Source organism: Hydractinia symbiolongicarpus, chromosome 13, assembly GCF_029227915.1.
Source record: "Hydractinia symbiolongicarpus strain clone_291-10 chromosome 13, HSymV2.1, whole genome shotgun sequence".
NCBI lineage: Eukaryota > Metazoa > Cnidaria > Hydrozoa > Anthoathecata > Hydractiniidae > Hydractinia > Hydractinia symbiolongicarpus.
The window spans coordinates 14617901-14639096 of NC_079887.1; the positions used below are offsets into that span (position 1 = coordinate 14617901).

General features: G+C 31.9%; 1 protein-coding gene across 6 annotated transcripts; it reads right to left on the reverse strand.

Annotated features, from left to right (window-relative positions):
- Positions 1-7689: 7689 nt before the first annotated feature.
- Positions 7690-18373, reverse strand: LOC130624014 (uncharacterized). Of its 6 annotated transcripts, none has more exons than XM_057439572.1 (20): positions 18351-18373; positions 18018-18119; positions 17818-17865; positions 16138-16170; positions 15964-16008; positions 15345-15395; positions 15055-15102; positions 14416-14466; positions 13670-13717; positions 13271-13318; positions 13049-13075; positions 12870-12917; positions 12602-12652; positions 11213-11263; positions 10984-11031; positions 9734-9889; positions 9226-9279; positions 8813-8881; positions 8557-8712; positions 7690-7831 (listed from the first exon to the last, which is right to left on the reverse strand). In XM_057439572.1, exons 2-20 carry the CDS (start codon positions 18082-18084, stop codon positions 7809-7811), a joined length of 1122 nt encoding a protein of 373 aa, XP_057295555.1. In that variant the 5' UTR covers positions 18085-18119; positions 18351-18373; the 3' UTR covers positions 7690-7808. The 6 variants fall into 6 exon arrangements, with proteins under 6 accessions (XP_057295555.1, XP_057295554.1, XP_057295557.1 ...); XM_057439571.1 differs by having other exon boundaries at positions 12870-12920; XM_057439574.1 differs by lacking the exon at positions 15055-15102 and having other exon boundaries at positions 12870-12920.
- Positions 18374-21196: the final 2823 nt, after the last annotated feature.

The following is a 21196-nucleotide window of genomic DNA, read 5'->3' on the forward strand; positions in this document are numbered from 1 at the left end:
TCAAGCAAATTCACTGGTTGAAATCATAAAAATACGTCATTATACACCACAACTAAATTAGACCATTTTCCCAATTTTAAAAAATACTTGAATTTTTGTTATGCGTTGTGGATACTATGGCCTTGACTCTTGGTAGACTAAATAGTAAAAATCGATTTCGTTTGAAAAAGTAATTTAGTGACGCCATTGACATCACTTTTTTGGATTTGCGTTCTCCCAACACCGGTTTGCATTTCACCCTAGCACCCACATAACTCCTATCATTTTGTTAAGAACTACCTAGTAACCAATGCAATAAATACTTTTAGAATTAAAAATGTTTGTTTGCTAGCAAGCGTACCTCCTGTCGAGTACAGCTACTCATTTTCGTTGGTGTGTGTTTTAAATGGATTTGCCTTTTGGTAGTAGTGTTATTTAGTTTTGGTATAGACATTTGTGTGTGACAGGCAATGATCCCGGAATGTATGAACCTTGTGTACTTAAATATTATCTTAACATCTATTTACTAAATTGATTTTACTTCTTTGTTTATTCTTTGTGTGTTTATACAAACAATTGATGCTACAGCAATTCTAAAGTCCCAAAGCATTTTTAAAAAAACATTTTCCCTAAAATTGTACATTTCGTTGACTTAAAAGCATCAGTAAAAACTGAAATAAATTGGGAATTTCTCATGCAATTATTTCAGGTAAGTCCAATTTGTAAAAGAACCTCGGGATTTCCTTATATAAAGTATGGCAGTTAGCTGAAAATATCCATAATAAATTTTACATACTGGGTATTTACAAGTCAAATTCAATTCTAAAAAACCTCTAAATACGTTAAAAGATTTTTTTCAAATCAAAAGACAATATACCTCCTAATTTTAGTGGCATATCAAATCCATGATATGTCATTTCTGTAGATGAAATGTTCAAAAGATTCATTTTATTTATTGATTTAAGTTCATATATCTGTTGTTTCGTAAATATAGCTAGCTAAATAAAAGCATTTTTTCATATAGTATTAAACAATTTCTAATGTTGGCATAATATTTAACTTTCTTCAATAGATGTAAATACGCGCATGGGTCTATAATATTCTATCTGGTAATTTCTTTTATTCCTCGTCTTTTTTAGTATTAAAACAACAAAATGATAACCTAGATGTAATTGCTTGGATGACAGAAATTTTACTAGTCCTTGCACGATCGCTTGCCTGTTCAATTGTGATTGTTTCTGTCAAGTTGTTTTAATAGAGCGTATAGACAATCACATACTTAGGACAGGTTTGTTTTTTAAGTTTTGTCATCTCTAATTCATTTTATGTGCAGAAACAAGAGGATATGTTATAAACCATTTATATCCCAGGGTTTTAAATTTGCTGATGGCGTCACCACAAAAATGCTGACGCAACCGCATTTTAATTTTTCGCTAAAATCATCTGCATCATTGAATGATTTAAATTTTTGAGTTTTGTTTCATTATCTAGTTGGCAACTTTCAAATATTAGTATAGCTAATTAAAGGTAAGAAGTAAAGCTATATCTAAGTTATATAGTTTCCTGACGATGTAAGAGATTTTACTTACGGAAAGCTTCCTGTTTTTATTTGTACAATTTTAGATGTTATTGTTTAATTAAAATTTAGCATTGTGAAGAAAAAAATTTTAAGTATAGCTAAATTTTCTTTTAAAAATTGAGCCACTGTGGTTTGGTTAATTAAGTAAAATATACAAGAATTCGTCAGCCGTGCATATTTCCTGCGTTGATATTTCATGCCTTATTTGTGTTTTTTGGTACAATTTTGTGTTAGGACGCGAAGGGACAGAATACGACAATTATAGTCATTTACATCATGAAATTTTGTGATACAATTATCTCGATTTTGACACTTTGTAAATGTTTCACCAACTTCCTAATCTCTTTCAAAATCTTATATCTCTATTTCTATATGAATAAATGGACTTACGAAAACATGTTTAAAGTTCATTATGTGAGTTACGAAACGTGACCGTTGTTTGCTCTGTGATCTTTCCCGATTATTTCAAATTCTAAGGAGCCGACGTGTCTCAAACGGTAATTATGATAATTATGTGTCTCTTTTGCGTTATTTCAAGTTCTATGAAATTAATACATTTAATTGTCTTTAAAAATCTGAAGCACAGAATTAGCAGTGACAAACTATCCTTTGGCACTTAAAAACTTAAAGTACTGCCACACCGACAGGTGGACTTGTGGTAGAGTGTTTACTTCCAGTGCGAGAGCTCTCGAACCTATCCTTTCTGCTTAGCGCTCAGCATGAGAATAGGATTAATATCTTAGACGGTTGTCTAGTTGAGCGATTTCTGTGTTTGCATGACTTTAGTAGCTCAAATCGAAGCTTTAAATGCGCTACGACCCTCTTTGCAGAACCCTTGTTGATAGCAGTACAAATAGGAACTAAAGAGGCTATCCTGGGCAAATAATTAATGATAAATAATAATAATATAAAAAAAACTTTACTGAATGACAGAACAGACAGGTTCCATTCATACCGTCATAATAAGACCTTACTTATGTACAAAATATACTTCCTTTTTTCCCTGTTTACTATTTCATTTTAATATCTGACACTCCTGCTCTAATAAGAAAATCTCGTGTTTTTTTTGTTTTTTTTCCTGAAGAAATCAAAATGTGTTAAGTTTAATTCCATTTGTAAAACCCTGTTAAAATTTTTGGATAAAGGAGCTCCTTGGTCATAATATTTACGAAAATATTGGTTTGCGGAACCAGTCTGTCTTAAAAAAATTAACAGTCGGAGACAGATGTGAATAAAGTTGAAAATTGATAGGAAGAACATTATGTATTGCTAAATGATCTAGAATTACTAAAGGCGAGGGCAGAGTAACACAGGAGGCGCATGGCCTATTATCCAACCTGACTTACAGTCAGTTTAAATCAATTAAAAAGACGGTCATGAATTGAAGGCAACAAATGACTGAGAAGCTAGAAATTCTGTTCAAATGGTATAGCGTTAACCTAGGATCCGTTCTCTCAACCATAGTAATGCTATTTTCTACTATCGTACTGACAGCTGTAGGTGGCGGGGGTGGCTCATGCTTGTTTATGTTTTTGAAATAAAATTGTTCAATACAAACAGCACTGCATTATTATTGTGATTATTTTCGTCAAAATCGCCGCAAATATTGTAGAATTCATGACAGGACACCCACATTCCTACATTTGGTGCCCTGACAAATGTTGTCGTGTATATAGAGACACAAAATGTCGTAGTTCTATCGAGTTGCATGCGGAGGTAGTCATGTACAAAGCTATCACTTTTCAGTTTAGCCAGAGACATACGGGAATAAGAATTATACTTAATTTGTTCTCATGCTTCTCTGCCTTGCTTGTCTTGTATTTTAATTTTTCTATCGTGATATTTTGGCCCTGAATTGGGCCGTAATTATGTGCCGAAAGTGACAAAGTTAAAACCATAGAAGGTTGTTATGAACAAGAATAACAATTTTTTTTTAATCAATTGCTTTGATAATACATAAGATTTGATTATCTACGTTTTCCAGATATGAAGATGTAGAAACGAAGACAAACTCCATTGCAATTGGGCTGTAATTAACTAGTCCAAGGGTACCTTATATGGGAAAATTTCTTTAGGATTTTTGGGTGTCTGTACATCTGGAATTAAATCAGAATTGTTTACAGTTTGACAAGGCGGCATTGTACTTTGTAGGCCGGAATATATGAACTCCGACTTCATGTACTTCCTTGTACCCTATTAAAAAATGACTTGTACCACTGGATAAAATCAAGAAGAGGATGCAAAAAAATGTATTACATGTCAAATTTACTTGTTCTCTCACAGAGATATAGACCGTAAAATGCCCCTAACACAGCCTAAAATTTACATTTTATGCTGATGTTAGCATTTCTAATTTGGATTTTTTTTAAAAATCAATATACAAACAAAATAGAAACCACAAAATATAACGTGCAAACGTTCTTTATTACAAAATATAACAAAAAAAAAAAAAAAATAGAAGCATATATCAGTAGCTCCTGTTTTTTTAACGAAATATAACAATAAAATCAAAATACCATGTACCATTCTTTTCTATCATTGTGTGTTCACTCACAAAATATTATGCCACTTCCCGATGAAACAGAGTTACCGTTTTTATTACTGCAGGCACCCTATGAAAAGGTCTTCTAACTTGTGGGTGAGGAATTTAAAACTTACCAGATGTATCCTCCATCCTTTTTTCTTCATTTCATGTTCTCTGATTTTTTTTATTCATTGCGTTACTGAAGTGTCTAAAAAAATTGACATTTGATTGAGAACTACAAACATTTTGTTATATCAAAGAAAGATCTGTTAATAAATTTGAGTTTAAAAACATTAAACATAGAAACTATGTTTCCGATATCACAATAAAATGCTTTAAAATTTGACAGAACCGCAATTGTGCAGAATATTGAAATTATAATGCATATTTAGAGTGTCTTGGTTAGTAATTAAGTTCAGTCAAACATAAAATATTTAGTTGGATATCTATATCAGCGCGTTCAATTGAAACCCATCTGCGTTAATGCCAGCAATGCAGTCATCAAAATACTATTATTATTTTACACCTTAACATATTTGACAATGCCAATCTGACCATTGATTAATCCATCATCTCTAGTTTTACTTTGATTACGGTTTAATACTCTGTTAATAGTGCTTTCAGCAACAATCTTTGATAACTTGTCAATCGGTTGGATAGTTAAACAGCATTCACATAAAGATTCTACCATTTGTTGGGAAGTTTAGCAGGTGCGTTCTCAGCAAATATATAAAGCACTATAAAAAGATACCTACTATTAATTGATATTTCGCCGTTGTCATGATTGGCAAGTCTGACTTTGTAGAACTAATCAATTAATTCTGATTTTGTCTCGTCACGTCTGTTATCTCAGTTAATTTAGCTATAATGCTTCCATAAGCGGACTAAGTCCAACCTTAACTTTTATTAATGTGGATAAGTTCTTCATAGACTTACGTGCCTATCTATAAGCAACATCAAAAAATGTGTTTTTGCTTTTCATATTTAATGTCATTGAACCCAAATCTTCATGATACATAAATTTGATGAATTACATGCCAGTCAGACTTCACTTTTGTTAACGAAACAATAACTTTCTACTTTTCGCGTACTTGCCCATGCCGCCGTTTAGTTTCACCCGAAGGAAACCTCCATACCGGCAGAATACTCAACCACGAGGCCCCCAGGATGCACTGATTTCACGCATTTAATCAGCTTTGTTTTCATCCATTAAAAGTTCAATCGCATTTTTATCACATATATATCAATATTTAAATGATTATATTTTGATCTTTTTCAACTTAGCTATAAGTACCAAGATATGCTTTCTTTTTTTGATCTCGAATTACCCTAGCTAGCATACCAACTATATTTTTTAGCTGCTTTTGTTCCTCATTTTATATGTTGGCTAACAAAGTAAAAATACCCAACTTAGTAGAAAGTCACAGCATTCTCTAGTGATTTTGTGAATGTGATTCTTTTTTTTCTGAGATGCACTTGGTGGAAGTATGGAAAAACAGATTTTTCAATGGCAGCATTGTTTGCCAAAATGTCCAGCTTAACGGCCTGTATTTTTTTTTTAAATTTTAATTCTTCGATGACGAGCACTGGATTACGTGGACTCTTAATATTAATATAGTACATGAAATGAAAACAATTCTTGTGATTAAAATGAATTAGTTAGGGTCTTAATAGAGTATGAATAAAATGTTCTATGTTTGAGATTTCAACATCCTCCTCCCCAGGGCTTGTTCCTATGCCAAAGCCGCTAGCGCTTACTTGACGGCCAAAAAAGACCCTGGTACAGGCTGCTTTTCATAACCAGTTTATTGGTTAATATAAATAATTAATGAGTTTGCCTCGCTATTACAATTTCTGCAGTTATTAAAAGCTCTTTTTTACATCCACACGACGTCGTTTGGAGGTTTATGTTTTTAACGCTTGACATTCGAAAGTTTTATTTCAAACCAAGTTATTATTTTTTCACCCTGAAACTATATTTTATAGTGATGAAATCTTTTAAGAAGCATTGTTTATCAACAAAATGTGGTAAAGTGTGATTGGATAAGCTGATTTGTTGGGATATATACTGATACAAAAAGACAATCTAGGCTCAATTTACCTAACTAGCTTTTATGTTTTTCAAGTCTAGTACCTCTTTGGAAAAAAGTGTAAGTCTTAGATTGTGGCATCTAGCTAGCTAGTTACATATTAAATAAGGAAATAAAGTTGAAGCTAGCTAGCTAGCGAAGTATAAAATATGTTTTCAGCGTTGGTAAAGTAATTATAGGTGCTAAAACCTACACCTGAGAAACTTGTGATAAAGAAAGGCCTTAGCAATCAATGTCTGACCCAAGAGGCTAGAGATTAATTTATTTTTTATTACCTAAATGTGTTATGTGGCTAGTTGCATAAACTTTTCCTTTATTTTGGTTACGTTTTTAGAATCTTTAGCAAAATATGTCTTGTGGATAATTTCATTATAGCTGTAAATTCTTTTTGTAGCGTTTTTAGACCCGAATTTTGCTTCTAAACGTGAGATTTTTCTAGCTAGCTGTGTCTTTTGTGGCTAAATTTAGGACAAGTGTGATTTGTCTGCTAGCTAGCTATACATAATAGACTAACAGATTTTTCAGTAATGGCTTATTACGCCTGCCTGTGTACACACATATTAGCAAGATAGATAGCTAGCTAGTCTTTTTTCGCCCACTTTAAATTGCCAAAAGTTATGTTTTTTACAAAGCTTTAAATGAACCTTTATGTTAATTTAAAATGTCAACAGTGGAAAATGGAAGACCATATAAAATCTTTCATCAAAATATTTACTGTTTGCCTCACCATTTTTTAGTCAATATTTGTGAATATTTCTCATAGTCAGGAATGTACTTTTGTTTCAATGTTTTTGTAACAAAATCCGCCATCTTTATAGTAAATCGTTGAGTCCTAAATAAATTATCTACGTTGGATGTAAACCTATTGCATTACAGAACTCGCCTACCTGTAACAGGGCTTTTTTTCGCTGCAATTCTCGATGTCAAATAGGCAAAACACCTTGGAACAGGTCAATTAATAATGCCTACATAAAGACTTGGTTTACACGATGGAATTTCTGCATTTTACATATTATGTTAATCGCTTGGCTAATGATTCAGAAACACATTTGTTAGTAAAGGAAGTAACCAACCAAAAGGGTGATCAATCCTTTAGAGGTACAGCCGAAGTGCGAGGCTGGGTCCTAGCTAGTCTATATTGTAATATTCCCTGTCTATCTATTGAGCATACTTAAAAACAGAGGCTTTTGCAATCGAAAACAATAAATTCGCACCTATAATTATAGTAATACCTCCCGTCAAACCAAATCTCGTTACTTCACGAAACAAGCGACAAGGATGTCAGAAATAAGAACAGGTGATTCACCGTGGAAATTTCCACAGGCTAACGTCTAGTTTTAATATGATTTCTTATGCAAATGTTAGGGCGAGTTCAAGCATTTATGTTATAGATAGCACCGCGAAGAACCTGGCTGCCAAATCATTCAGATCGCATTCTGTAACATCAGCAGACCTTAAAACGAAATCAACCATCTGAATGTGAGTGATATCCCAACCTTATTAGAACAAACGTCAGGTGAAGTTTTTTTTATTATTATTTCTTTTCACATAAGTAACACTCCACACAATAAAAGTAAATCCACTAATTACACAATCACGCTAATAATCTCACGACAATCTTCACATCAAGGATTTTTTAAAAGTTTTTCCAAAATTCATCTAAAATGAAAAGAGGAATAAGTTAAATATACAGTGCACTCTCGATAAAACGAACCCCCATATAGTAAAGTGTCGATTTAACGAACACCCATGTTGTGAATTCTCAATTTAACAAACCAAATTTTTTGTCACCTAACTCATAACACTAAATGTAATAGAAACTGGGCAATATTTTCAATTTTTTGTACATTATCGGTATTAATATTATGTTTTATGTTTGAAAAGTGCAATATTATCCAAATGGAACAGTTTGGATCACAGAAACATTAGTAGAACATGCAGCAGAACAAAAACAAAACAAATTTTGAACTTTCAGATATCATCTTGTCAATAATATTCTCATCAGCCTTATTTTTTTCTTATAAGAGATCCTTACGCAACAAAACAAGTGTAAGAACCACTGATCTTTAAGAGATATTTTGCCAGATTTATGGAGACATTGCATTGTGTAATGTAAGCAACAATTTGTTTTGATTTTGAATTATATTACGGTAGAGTCCTCTTTGAGCAATTAGGGTAATGTGTTGCCCTTAACGCTATAAATTTTGGTAGGGTTAAAAAAATATAAAATATTATTTAATTGAGCCAAAGCTCCTATATTTATTTTACTTTTCTCCGTTTCCCTACGCGGTTTGTTATACCGGGAGTCTACTGTGTGCATCTGTTGTGAGGAAGCATCTTGTCACTTTCAAACGTTTCGATAATTTGTTTTTTAATAATATTACCTTGAAAATCTTCTTCCCATTTTTTAGGATCATTCTCCATTTTCCAAGCTGCAATATCGTCTGCCAAATTGCCTAATTTACTCATTGATTTTGAGCCACTTGCTGACCGTTTTACATTTTCAACCTTTTTTCCGTCTGAAACACCTTTTTGAATCTCTGTGGAAGTAAAAAAAAGTGTAACAGTGATTACTTTCACTTTTTAACACGGAAAGCAATCACCGCAACTTCCGGAATTTACTTTTTGAAAAGTACTTACTCTGGGACTTCATCGTTTTGGAAACTGATTTTTTAAATTCGTCTTTCCGGAATGACATGGGTATATTATCTATAGATAACAATCTTGTCACATTAAAACAGCTTAACTGAAGAGTTACTTGAGGAAAGCGATGTTTGGCTTAAACTTTCCCTTTTGTAACTCGTAAGTGAAAACACAATGCTGATCATATCTTTCTCAATAAACTAAAGATTGTAGCGCAAACATAATTATAAACTACAAAATTAATTAGAAAAGTAACATAGAAAAATATCACAGAAAAAAATGAAGGGTCATAGCTGTACATAACGTTTTTCTCTTTGCAAACACATCTGCTTTCGCGTCTGTTATTTGCACTATGTGAAGTTTTTCCATAATATATTTTTGTTCTTTATCATAGAGCATTGAAAGCTTACCTTTTTTTCTGTCTAGCTCTGAATTCTTCTTAGTAGACTCCTTCTTTACAAGTTCTAAAATATAGTATTGGGTTGTCATACACATATTACATCGCAGTCAGTGTCATTCTCTGGTGCCAAAATGACACAATATCAGTAATTCTTAACTGACTGATGCAAAAAATCAAAATATCCCATAATTTTAATGGTTTCAAGCATTAAAATTATAGAAATATTATTTTCACATGATTTTTGAGCCATTCTAATAGGTTTGGAAAGGCATTATAAAATGGTACCATAAAAACGTAAACAATAAAAAAGCAGATAAAAACATCTCTTTCTTTTAATTCACATAGTGCAATCAAACGATGTTTAATTGCAAAATTATCCAAATCAAACATGTGTTTTTTAACTCCTTGACAACAACATTTTTTAAAAAATTGAGTTTAACATTCTGTTGACAAAAAAAAGGCCACCTCGATCTCTACTTATTTTCGCCGTTCAGTATCCGTTTATTATATCTGCAAACCTGCGATTTCGTCCAATTGCTTGTCTATCCCTGTTAGTGTATCTGATAATGATTTTTTTGTTGCTTGTCTATTTACGTCAGATTCTTTCTTTTTGTTAACACCAGGTCGCAAACCACCGCCTAAGTGTTGAGGAACATGCTTGATGTTATCATTTTCTAAAAAAAAAAAGTGCATTGGCTTTAGGTAGAAGTAGGTAGTTAAGATCTCAAATAATTGTAACCAGATTGTGTTGTTGAGTTCCATGTAATATTGTTGTTTAAGGGTTTATGCAATAGATAAATTGTAAGTACAATAAAATCAGTTATTTCTGTCTATTGCATGCCATCCATTTTCACAGGCGTTTACACAAAATATGTATGATGCAATTAACGCTAATATTATGTAGCACTGATGATGGATATGTTCTAAAGAACCTCCCCTCCAAATAAAGTTAGCGCAAGCTATAATGCCTGATCTTTTCTGCTTAACTGAAGAACTTGACGCAGTATAACATTACATCATTACCTATCGTTATCAAGAACTTCAAACAAAACCTTAAAATTCTGTCTTGAACTAAGTAATTGGATTGAATAACCCTCGACACGGTCTCTCTTTTCCACAATGCCGTGTGGATTGGTTGATCGTTTTAATTTCCAACAAAGTTTTTTCAGTTTTATGAACGTTTATGCAAATTCCAGAAGATGATTTATAATGTGAGATAAAAAGGAACGTCTAAGTTTCTTCTGCAAGTGTCTGGTCCCGAGCCCTCTTCTAGGGTCATAGATTCTGGCGGCATTCTACCAAAATCCTTGTCCCCATTTTTTCGGTCGATCGTTTAGATTGATGTGGATGTATTTCTACCAACGTTGCTAACTGTATATTTATTTTTAGTACTGCAATAGAAAAGTTTCATCACACACAAAGCTGAGCATGTTCTGTGACGTTTATTAAATCTGGTATCAATACATATTAATCCTTAAAGGACGGTCACTTTTTGAAAAGACTCCTTTTTCAGTCAACATATAGTCACTTCTACGAAATTAAGTCGTGATTGATGACTCAGAACAAGACCTACATGATTCATGTTTGGTATTTTTGGATAACCGAATTCATCATCTTTCTACTTTGGCACTTCGTCATTGGAAGAGGAACTTTTCATGGCAACCCTTTCCTCAAGAGTTATGACGGTTTTACTGTAGCGCTGTTTTACCAAGATATTCCCAGGACCCGCCCATTGAGGGTTGAATTTAATAATTGCAGACACATATACCTGGATTATCCGATAAGACTGCGTGAAATAACGGTTTTCCAACTTTAACTGAAAAATTAGAAAAAGAAATTTACCTATATATATATAAAAAGAAATATTTAAATAAAACAAATGTAAAATTATTACCAAATTTTACCGGTAATTAAAGATTGTATTAATTTTGGTATTTACTTCTTTGCAAATAACAAAATTATTTATGATAAATATTTCCGTTAAGAATTACACTAACCTTGTACATCAGATCTGGACCTAAAATCTTCGTGTTTTGGTGGACCATCGACTACAAATAATAAAAAAAAAAGAAAAATGTACGAAATAGTATATTGACTACATCGAGTGAAAAGTGTACGAGTTTAACAAGACTGATTGGTAAGTTCTTTTGTACTCATTTACAGAGATTTTTGAAAATAGTCTTAGATTATTTGCCAAACAGAGGAAAAATCTGTTACATGTCCATGGAATTACGGTGTACATTTTGATATATGAAATAAAAAAAGTCCAAGTTCCAAGAAAAAAAACTATTTCTAAGGCGTCAAAAATTGATTTCAAGCGGCAACGTAATTACAATCTATATTAAGATACCCGTATACGTCTGTCTCTATGTCTGTCACACAAAATGGCAACTGCAGTAGCGAGGCACACAAAATGCGGTAAATTTAAGGCGGGCAAACCCGTGGATTTATCAACGGGTCACCGACTAGTGTAATTATCCTCGAAAGAAGGGGAAAATTGTGCAATCAATAATATTGTTTTTGGAGTTATAGTGATGCTGATATTGTTTGCTGCATACAAATCTGAGGGGCGTATCATTCTGATTTTCTAGTCATCTTGAAGAATTGCAGAAGAAATGTTGGTAAAAGAAGTTCTTTAGAGCGTTCTACCGCAAGTTTTCGTTTAGTTGATTATATTCCACATAACCCAACACACAATACAGAAGATGTAATCGTTGACAAAATCGCATGCTGCCATATATAGAATAAAATCATTAAAATGATCTTCTGGCTTTACTCTCCTTTTTTATAGGAATTTTCTTTTTATCAAAGTTTATAATTTTGGAGTACTTTACCAACAAATATTTTTTCTTAAAATCCATTACTCAAATTTCTTGCATGAATAGTATAAATTTAATTTAGTGTACTTTTTATTCTTTAATTTTTTCTTTTCTATACTTAGAGCTTTCTTCCTCTAAGCTTAGAGGCATGCCTTTCCGATGGCTTTGCACTACCTTTAATCCTGGATACTTCTGTAAAACTAGCCGTGTTTGACTTTTCTCGAAATGAGCGGAAAGCATGACGTTGCCAGTACCCTATAACGGGTAGGCTGGGAAATAGTTTACCTAGACAATGGTGTAGGTCAAGTGAACAATGTTAAAAGTACTCTTTTCAAAGTATCCGCATTCAGTATATATTAGTTCCGTTTAAAATTTTGTATGCAACCACATAAACTAAGTCATAATTCTACATTCCTAAGAAAAGTGGTTGCGATCTTCAAAATCACGCCTTCCAGTCCATTATATTTTGTTTGGGGTTGAAGGTCGTTATCAATGAAATCACAACAGCATTGTAGAAATATATCAGTCAACATATGACAACAGCTTTTTATAAACATATAGTAATACCTCTTCTATCAAGATTGTTGGGATTAACATTTGCTGGTGGGTCAGATCTACCTGCATACGAATAGATATGTAAATAAAAATAATGTCTACCTTACATGCTGAAAAGAATAGAAAAAAGCAAAGTAGAATATCCAGTAAAGACACGGATTTTTGTAACATATATGTTTGATAAAATGTTGCAATTTTTTTGTGCTTTAATAGATTGGTTTTTATTACAAGAGTGTACAAAAAAATACGATCAACCAGTGAATATCTAGTTATCACATACCCGGATCATCAGATGAGACTTCGTGGAATAATGGCATCCCAAGCTTTACTGCTAATTTAAACAAAAAAAATTACCTTTGAGAAGCAAACAAAACAAAGTGATTTATAGCAATTCTCTAAAGTTTCCCTTGCACAAAGGTTTCGGCAAGTTGGGAATTTTGTTACACTAAGTCCACTAACCTTTTTCATCCGAGGGTGGACCATTAACTATAAATATAATAATGGGGATGAGAAATGCATAAATTTGTGTAGCAGAAAAATATAGTTTAATTATGCAAGTTTACAAAACACTCTCCACACTAGATTACAGACATTTTACTAAATAAAAAGTTGTTGCAACAAAAAACCATTAATGTTTCAAGTTATATAAAATCGGCTCATAACGATTAAATATGTAGCTACCTGGATTATCCGAGAAGAGTTCGTGAAATAATGGTACACCAACTTTTACTGCAAATTTAAACAGAAAATAAATATAATCATAGTGGGTATACTAAAACGAAGTGATACAAATAATTAGTTTTTAAAGTGTAATTAAATTATTTCATAAAATGTTAAAGTTAAAAACAAGTTCAAAAATCAGCAAAAGCTTTTCGATATATTATCATCATCGGTGCTATATACAAATGTGTATATAGCACTAATTATGTTCATATATCGAAAAGCTTTTGGTAAAAAGCTATACAAATGGGTATAGATCACTGGCAAAATTATTCTTAACACAATGCAATTAACTAAATTTATTATTTTTTGCATTTAAAAAAAAAATTTTGCAAAGAGATTTTGTTAAACAACATCAACCTTTTTCGTCAGATCTGAGAGAATCATGGTGTGTGGGTGGACCATCAACTATAAATAGAAATACGCGATTGAAAAGCGTTCAATTTTATGTAGAGGGAAATTGTGAGTTCTGATAAAGGTACGTCATAAGATTTTTCCTTTTTTATGGCTATGTGGAAATCGTTTTTTTCCATGACGTGAACAATCATATTTAGCCAACAAAAAGTAAGTACATAAAGAAGTCACCAACCCCCAACCTCCTTATAAATAACTTCTGAAGCATACCGAAGTTGATATTTGATGATTTTCAAACATTGTTTCTTTGTTATATGGCGTCAGAACAGTCAAATATTTTTTATATGATGTCATGTTATTACTATGTCCTTTCATTGATTAGGGAAAAATCGAGCAAAAATAATTGTTTTGTATAAATTTATATTATTTCTTAAAAATATTTTCTGGTACTTGATTTATGGTGCGCAGAAACCACCAAAATTTGAGTAAATAAAATGGTCTTGTTTTTAATTCAGCTTATCGAATGCTATCAGCATTCTTCTAAAGTACAATAATGAAACTTTTCTAAAAGTTATTTTTTAATTTATTTATTATTAACAAAAACTGCTCCGTCATACACTAAAACATTTGACTTGATTCAAAAAATTTAAAATCGATAATTAGAAACTAAGTAAATAAAAAATGACCGACTTGACAAAAAATACAAATGTTTCTATTGGTAAACAGATATAAAAACTCAAATTTAAACTAACCTCTTATGTCAAGCTTGCTGCGATCAAGTTCCGTTGGTGGGTCAGATTTGCCTGTACGTAGATAATGAAATGCGTTTACCTATATTTTACTTAGAGCAAATTACAACTATTATGTTTTATACATAGTGCAAAATCCAGCTAAGATCCACGTAACAATTTCCTATAAACCATACACATATGAAACAATACAAACGCACAAAAGTATTTGTTTTTCAAATGTCATATGTTTCGTTTAATATAACACTTTTGATTTTCCTCATATTCATTTCCATTTGCCTATTTTGCAAAGATTAGTTCAAGAACAGTTTCATTAAAATACAGAATACTTAAAAAGGTAAAAATTGTAATTTTTATTTTATTTAATGCTTTTATATGTTTACGTTTATAGTGACATATTTCTTTCTCTAACCCATAGCTAGGTGCAATTTTTGAATTCGTATTATCATAAATGCAAGTTTTAAAAGCATGTACATGTACAGCTAGTGCAATAATGGTAAGCATTTTTGCAAAAACACTCTCCACAGTAGATTACAGATAACCTGCACTCTCATTTCACTTCCTAAATAGTTGTAGCTACAACAGACCATTAATGTTTCATGTTATATAAATTCAACTCATAACGATTAAATATGTAGCTACCTGGATTATCCGAGACGAGTTCGTGAAATAATGGTACACCAACTTTTACTGAAAATTTAAAACAGAAAAAACAATATAATTCCAGTGAGTAAATCAAAACGAAGTGATACAGATAATTAGTCTTGAAAGTGTAATTAGTTTTCAGTAAATTGATAATCTGAATTATAATGCCCGTATACGTCTGTCCGTCCGTCCGTCTGTCTGTCACGAAAAATGGTAGCTTAGCTGCGACGGGCGAACCCGTGGACTTTTTCACTGGCTAACGACTATTATTGTAAAATTACACCAACCTTTTTCATCAGATCTGAATATAAAATCGCGGTGTGTCGGTGGACCATCAACTACAAATAAAAATACGCGATTGAAAAGTGTTCAATTTAGTGTAGAGGGGAAATTGTGAGTTCTGATAAAGGTCTGTTAAAACCTTTTTTCTTTTTTATGGCTATGTGGAAATTGTTTCAACTTTTCCATGAAGTGAACAAACATATTTAGCCAACAAAAGGTGAATGCATAAGAACGTCTAAAAGCCACCAACCCCCAACCTCCAACTTAATTTTTTATTACATGCATGCCTTTTTAAAGGTTGACAACCAAATATTTTTCATAGGATGTCGTGTTATTACCATGGTAACTTAACGGTTAACATTTGTTCAAGCAGAAATCAAGCAGACACAAACTTTTCGTATGTACTCAAAAGTAGCTACTTAAGAACATTATCTCGCTTTTTAGCCATTCATCTTCCTTCTAGGTTTGGGAGAGACCGAAGATACAAAGCCTGAACAAGGTTCATTATTGTAGTTTTAATAATACGAGTAGGCAATCAACGTGCTACTATCGCGTTCATTAAACGAAATGTTATTTATCTTCGTAAATATACAGTATAAAAGTATTAGATTTATTTACACAAACCTCTTATATCAATCTTGCTGAGGTCAACTGGTGGGTCAGATTTACCTGTAAAAAATGATAATGAAATATGTTTATACCTATTTTTCTTAAATGAGAAGAATATATATTCATTTAAGCTGCTTGTCAAGTAAATTCTCACACAAACCTGACTACATTTTTTTAAAGGAATCTTACCTTCACGCTTTTTCATAAAACGATGCAAACGTTCTAAACGTAAGAAAAATTAAATTTATTTAAATCTCCATTATTACTAACGTATCTTGGATTGTCGCTTTCTAAACTTTCTAAACCACGAAAAGAGCTATTTTATTCAATGGGTTGAACGTTACCATATCAGTATTTCTTGCACATTCTATCTGTTGACCTTAGAAAATCGCGATAAATAATCCCCTAAATTATATTTAGAACTAATTAAGTAAAAAAATTCTATTTTGGAACAGGATTAATTGTTAAGTTCTTTTGTCCCGTCTACAGAGAATCGCAATTCTTTGCTAAACAGAATTAGTTTGGGATGTTTGAAAAGTTGAAGAAGATCTTGACACAATCAAAAATTGATTAGACTATTTTTCTAAGAATAAACACTGAATATTGCGTTCTGATTGGTTAAAAGTTTACAGTGAAATATCTCGCCTGTAAAAAGTAGGCACTGTTTCTGATTGCCGGAGAAGCAAATTTTTCACAGCAAAAAGAAAATAAATAGAACTGCGCATGCTTAGATACATTTTGCCGGCGAATTTTCTACATAGAATAAGCAATGGAAATTAACATATCGTGGGCAAATTATGGTTTTGCCCGAGCAACAAATTTTGAAAAATTAGAGCCCGTAGATTTCCCTGAAACACATTAAAATAAAACACGATATTTATAAAACTGATAAAAAGGCAACAAATTTATTTCTAAGAAGGTTCTGCCAAACAACTCCGCCTTTTTGCTTACTTTTCTGCATGTTTCTACAAAATTTAATCGATCAGTAAGATAACATCAATTAATACAGGGATTTTGTGTTGTTAATTTTTTTTATGCTTGATTATGACGCCGTAGATTTTGTGGCGCCGTAGATTAGTGGTTCGATTCCTTTTGACAGCGATTCAACAAGGGCGAGTGAATGTTACCATAGCCCCAGGTTAACCCAAGTCATATGAGGGAAATCATAACGAGCATTAAATACTCTAGGACTAGGACTCTCCATCTAAGCCATGGCCCCTCCTGGAAAGAATAGACAGGGTATATCCCTCGATATTAGTGAGGCTAGCCATTTAAATTATGCACATGTATCTCTCTATTGTTGCTCTTTAAAAAAACAAATAGTTTCTGTTATAACTAAGTAGCTTTACAAATCAAAGAGAAAATTATTGTATCATTGCTGTGAAGCTATTAAGACCGTCAGGTATATCTATTAGGTTATCTTCTATTCAGAGTGCCACTAATCAAAATCTTTTGTCAGAAAATGGAGTTTTTGTTGCGACTTGTTGTTTATGCTGTCTAAAGATGATATTTTTGTCTTAGGTGACGAACATAAATACCTACAACTAATAATGACATAATAAGGAATACAACACGGGTGTTGGTAATAAGAAAAATGACAGAATATTTCTGAAGTGAATCAACACAACCACACACACTTCATTTCTACACACCATACTTTCAAATCCAGATACCGCAAACATTTGGAAAGTGTATATATATATGTTGCAAATTATTCTTTGAACGGTCAAAATTATAAGTGACGAGTGCTTGTTTTAATTTTAGAGAAAAAAGGTATATTAATTTACCGTGTCTTAACTTAAAAAAAATTAAATAAACCCTTGAACGTGTAAAATGGGGCCGAGAGAGATATAAGTCTACTCAGTATACCTTCCAGGCTTTTTAATTTGCTATCCAGTTGATCAAGTAACGGATCAGCTAAAAATAATAAGACAAAATGAGTAAAAGGTGGATACAATCCTAACGGTTCAAATTCGTTAGTTGTTATTCTGTTGTTGTTTTTTTTACTAACACTAACAACTTTCCCGACCATTTAAGTTTACACGCATATAAGAATTTAAATTACCAACCTGCGTATGCAACTGCAACAACAGCACATAAAAAGAAAATACATGAGTACGCCATTTTGAATTCCATTTGATTGACAAAACAGATTCAACTGCCAACACGTTCTAATTAAAAAAAAGTATTTTTCAAGTAATTTTAGTCGTTCAATATTTCTGACGCACAGACCAATTTAAAATGATTGCCTCAGGGAAAAATTAATGAAAATGTGTGTCAAAAAAATTCAAATTAAAAAATTTGAAAGGCGTTATGGCTTGAGTAACGCATCTTTTTTAGCGCCCTTTCTTTTAAACGCCCAAGTAGAAAAATCATTTCTCTTTTTTGTTAGAAACGCTTACTTAGCTAAATAAGCCTTCCCTTGCCTTCTATAAAACATACTGAATTTAGTTTTAATGCAAATAATTGATGTAAAAAACGTTTCCTCAAAAAAGAAATCCTTTAAATAAGCGGCTCTGATAGAATAAAAATGCAAGTAAATTAAATATCCATCTAAAAAAATAACATCATTACCTAATACCATGGGACAAATAAAATGCAATTCAGATTACTCATTTTTTTAATTGTTCACGGCCTTTTCAATATCAAAGCCACAAAAATAATAAAGTAATTCATTGTCAAGTAACAAGCAAATATTAGTTTTAGTCATGTCGCAAGGGGAATGGTGGCGAGAAGCGCACTTGTCGGGAAAAAAACATAATGACCGCTTATCAGGGAAATATGCTACATTTTTTATGCAGTCTCTGACTTTTTTGTATCACTTAACAAAGTTTTGTTAACTGAAACACAAGAAGTAGTTAGTGGTTGGATGGCTGTGTCTTTCTAGCTTTTAAATAACTTTTAAACTAAAGATTCTGTGAAAACTGATAAAATATTACCCTAAAAATTATGGATTGCCTTTCCATTATTTACTTAATACTGTGGATTGGATTTAAAGGCAAAAGCAATTTTAAAGTTGAATTTATTCCCTTGTGGACACATCGTCAATAGATCAAACTAATAACATATACACTACACTTAAATAGTAAAAACTGTTAAAAAAATAATAAAAATTACATAATTACTCTATAGACAATTTAAAAATGTTAAAATTGTTATAAATTGTTCTCCCAAATAGAAGATAGTACTTTTATCTCATCATTTTCAATCAATAATGGCTTATTATTTTTAATGATCTTGTCTTCTTTAGATTTTCTTCCTGTTTATGTGAAATTTCTATAACATTAATTTCGTGTTTTTTTTTTTTAAATGTTGTAATATTCTTGACATGCACTCATTGCCGTTTTTGCTTTCGCCCTGATTGTGTTCTTTAATCCGCGTATTTAACTGTTCCCCAGTCCCTCCTATCAAGGAGGTTTTGAGAGAGAAGGAGATACATCTCCTTATTTTCTATTGAAAAAATGTATTGTTTTCAAATTCAGTTTTGTAAACAAAATTTTTAAAATCTTGCGCGTAAATTACAAAAGAAACTGTTGCTCATTGTTATTTCTACATAATTATAAATTATTTTTCTAGCGGCTAAAACTCGTTTGTTTTGTGTTTTGATTGTTTAAAATCAGTTTTTAAACATTTCTGGTGGTGTATGCAGAAAATAAGTAAAATCAGCCGAATATGAGGGTTATTTTGGGGAAATTATGGTAAAGGGCCTGATACACTTGTATAATATCACTGAAATATACCTTATGATATCAATATAATTTCTTATAATATGTTTAAAATGTGGTTATAATTTCTTATAAGCATGTGCGCCATAACCTCATAATTTGCTGCATGGCTACAATAATTGAATAAAATCAAACGAGCTTGATTTTATTAATATTGTTGATGATCTGGTTTCGAATGCCTTTTGTTTGTGTGACAATATATCTATTATCTGCTAGCGTTGTTGTGGCAACGACTATATGAAATAAAGTCTTTGACACAACTATATGAAATGTAAAAAAATTATAACTGTATTATAGAATATATTTAAGAATATATTCAATATATTTAATGATATTATTCAAGTGTATCCTGGCCTTAAAATAAAAATAAAAAAACAATCAAAATAAAAACGCAAAGAACTAAAAGTGAATCATCATCAAACGAAAAATGCATAATCAGAGATAGTAACAAATAATAAATATTTTTTTCTGTTCTATGAAAGAAACAATAGTCACCGAATACTGAATATATACCAAAAATCCATTAACTTTGAAGAAAAAAAAATTGTACCAATATGCAACCCCTCCTGCAGTAATATTTTTTAAAAGTTTTATCAATCTTTTAACTGACGCTGTGCTATGAGGGAACATACAGAACATACAGAAACATCTATAATCTATAAAATTATATCATATCTCAGGTCACCAATTTACACAATACAAGCTCCAAACACCAGCTGAATCGTTTTGCAAGTAGAAATAATAAACTTTACCAACATTAATTCTTATAGTTCAACAGAGCCATGTGTTTTATCCATGTTCGGTATAGTTATTAATATGTCTTTTAAAAGTTCTGCTTTGTCGTTAAAACACTCGTCTCACTCTCGGCATGTGAAAATACAGCAAAAGCGGCGCAACGGATGGGTTCAAAGGAGCGCGCAAACAAAAGAAATTTAAATAGAAATTAAATGGACGTTGCTTAGATGTATCTCCTTCTCTTTTTCACAGCACCGCAATTTACTTTGTGTGGTACTCCCTGTCCGTCCTCTTTATTCTTAGCAACAACAGTGGAATAATTTGTTGTTGTTAATTATTTATTAAAATTTAAATGATCTTAAATTTCATTTTGGATCGGAAAAGAAAATTTTATCCACAATCAGATTCCATAAATCACAAGTGTACGTTCTGATTCGTTCCATTTTGCTTCCGATTGAAAACACACACTAAGGACATAGAGATTAATATGACTATGTTAAATACAAACATTTGGCCAAATTGTTACTCTAAGAACACACAATTAATTTGCATACATATCAAACTGAGGTTTCAAACTATGCACTCACATTCAGGACTAAGCTAAACTTCCCAACCAACAACCGTCTGATAGACTCATTTTGCAAGGACTTCAGGAATGCAAACTTCGCATTTGTTTTATAGTGACCATTTTCGTTTGTAGATACCAACCGCATATGTAGAGCAAAGAGATACTCTTATACTAAAACAAGAAGCAAATTGCATCATGCACATACATGTTGAAAAAATCC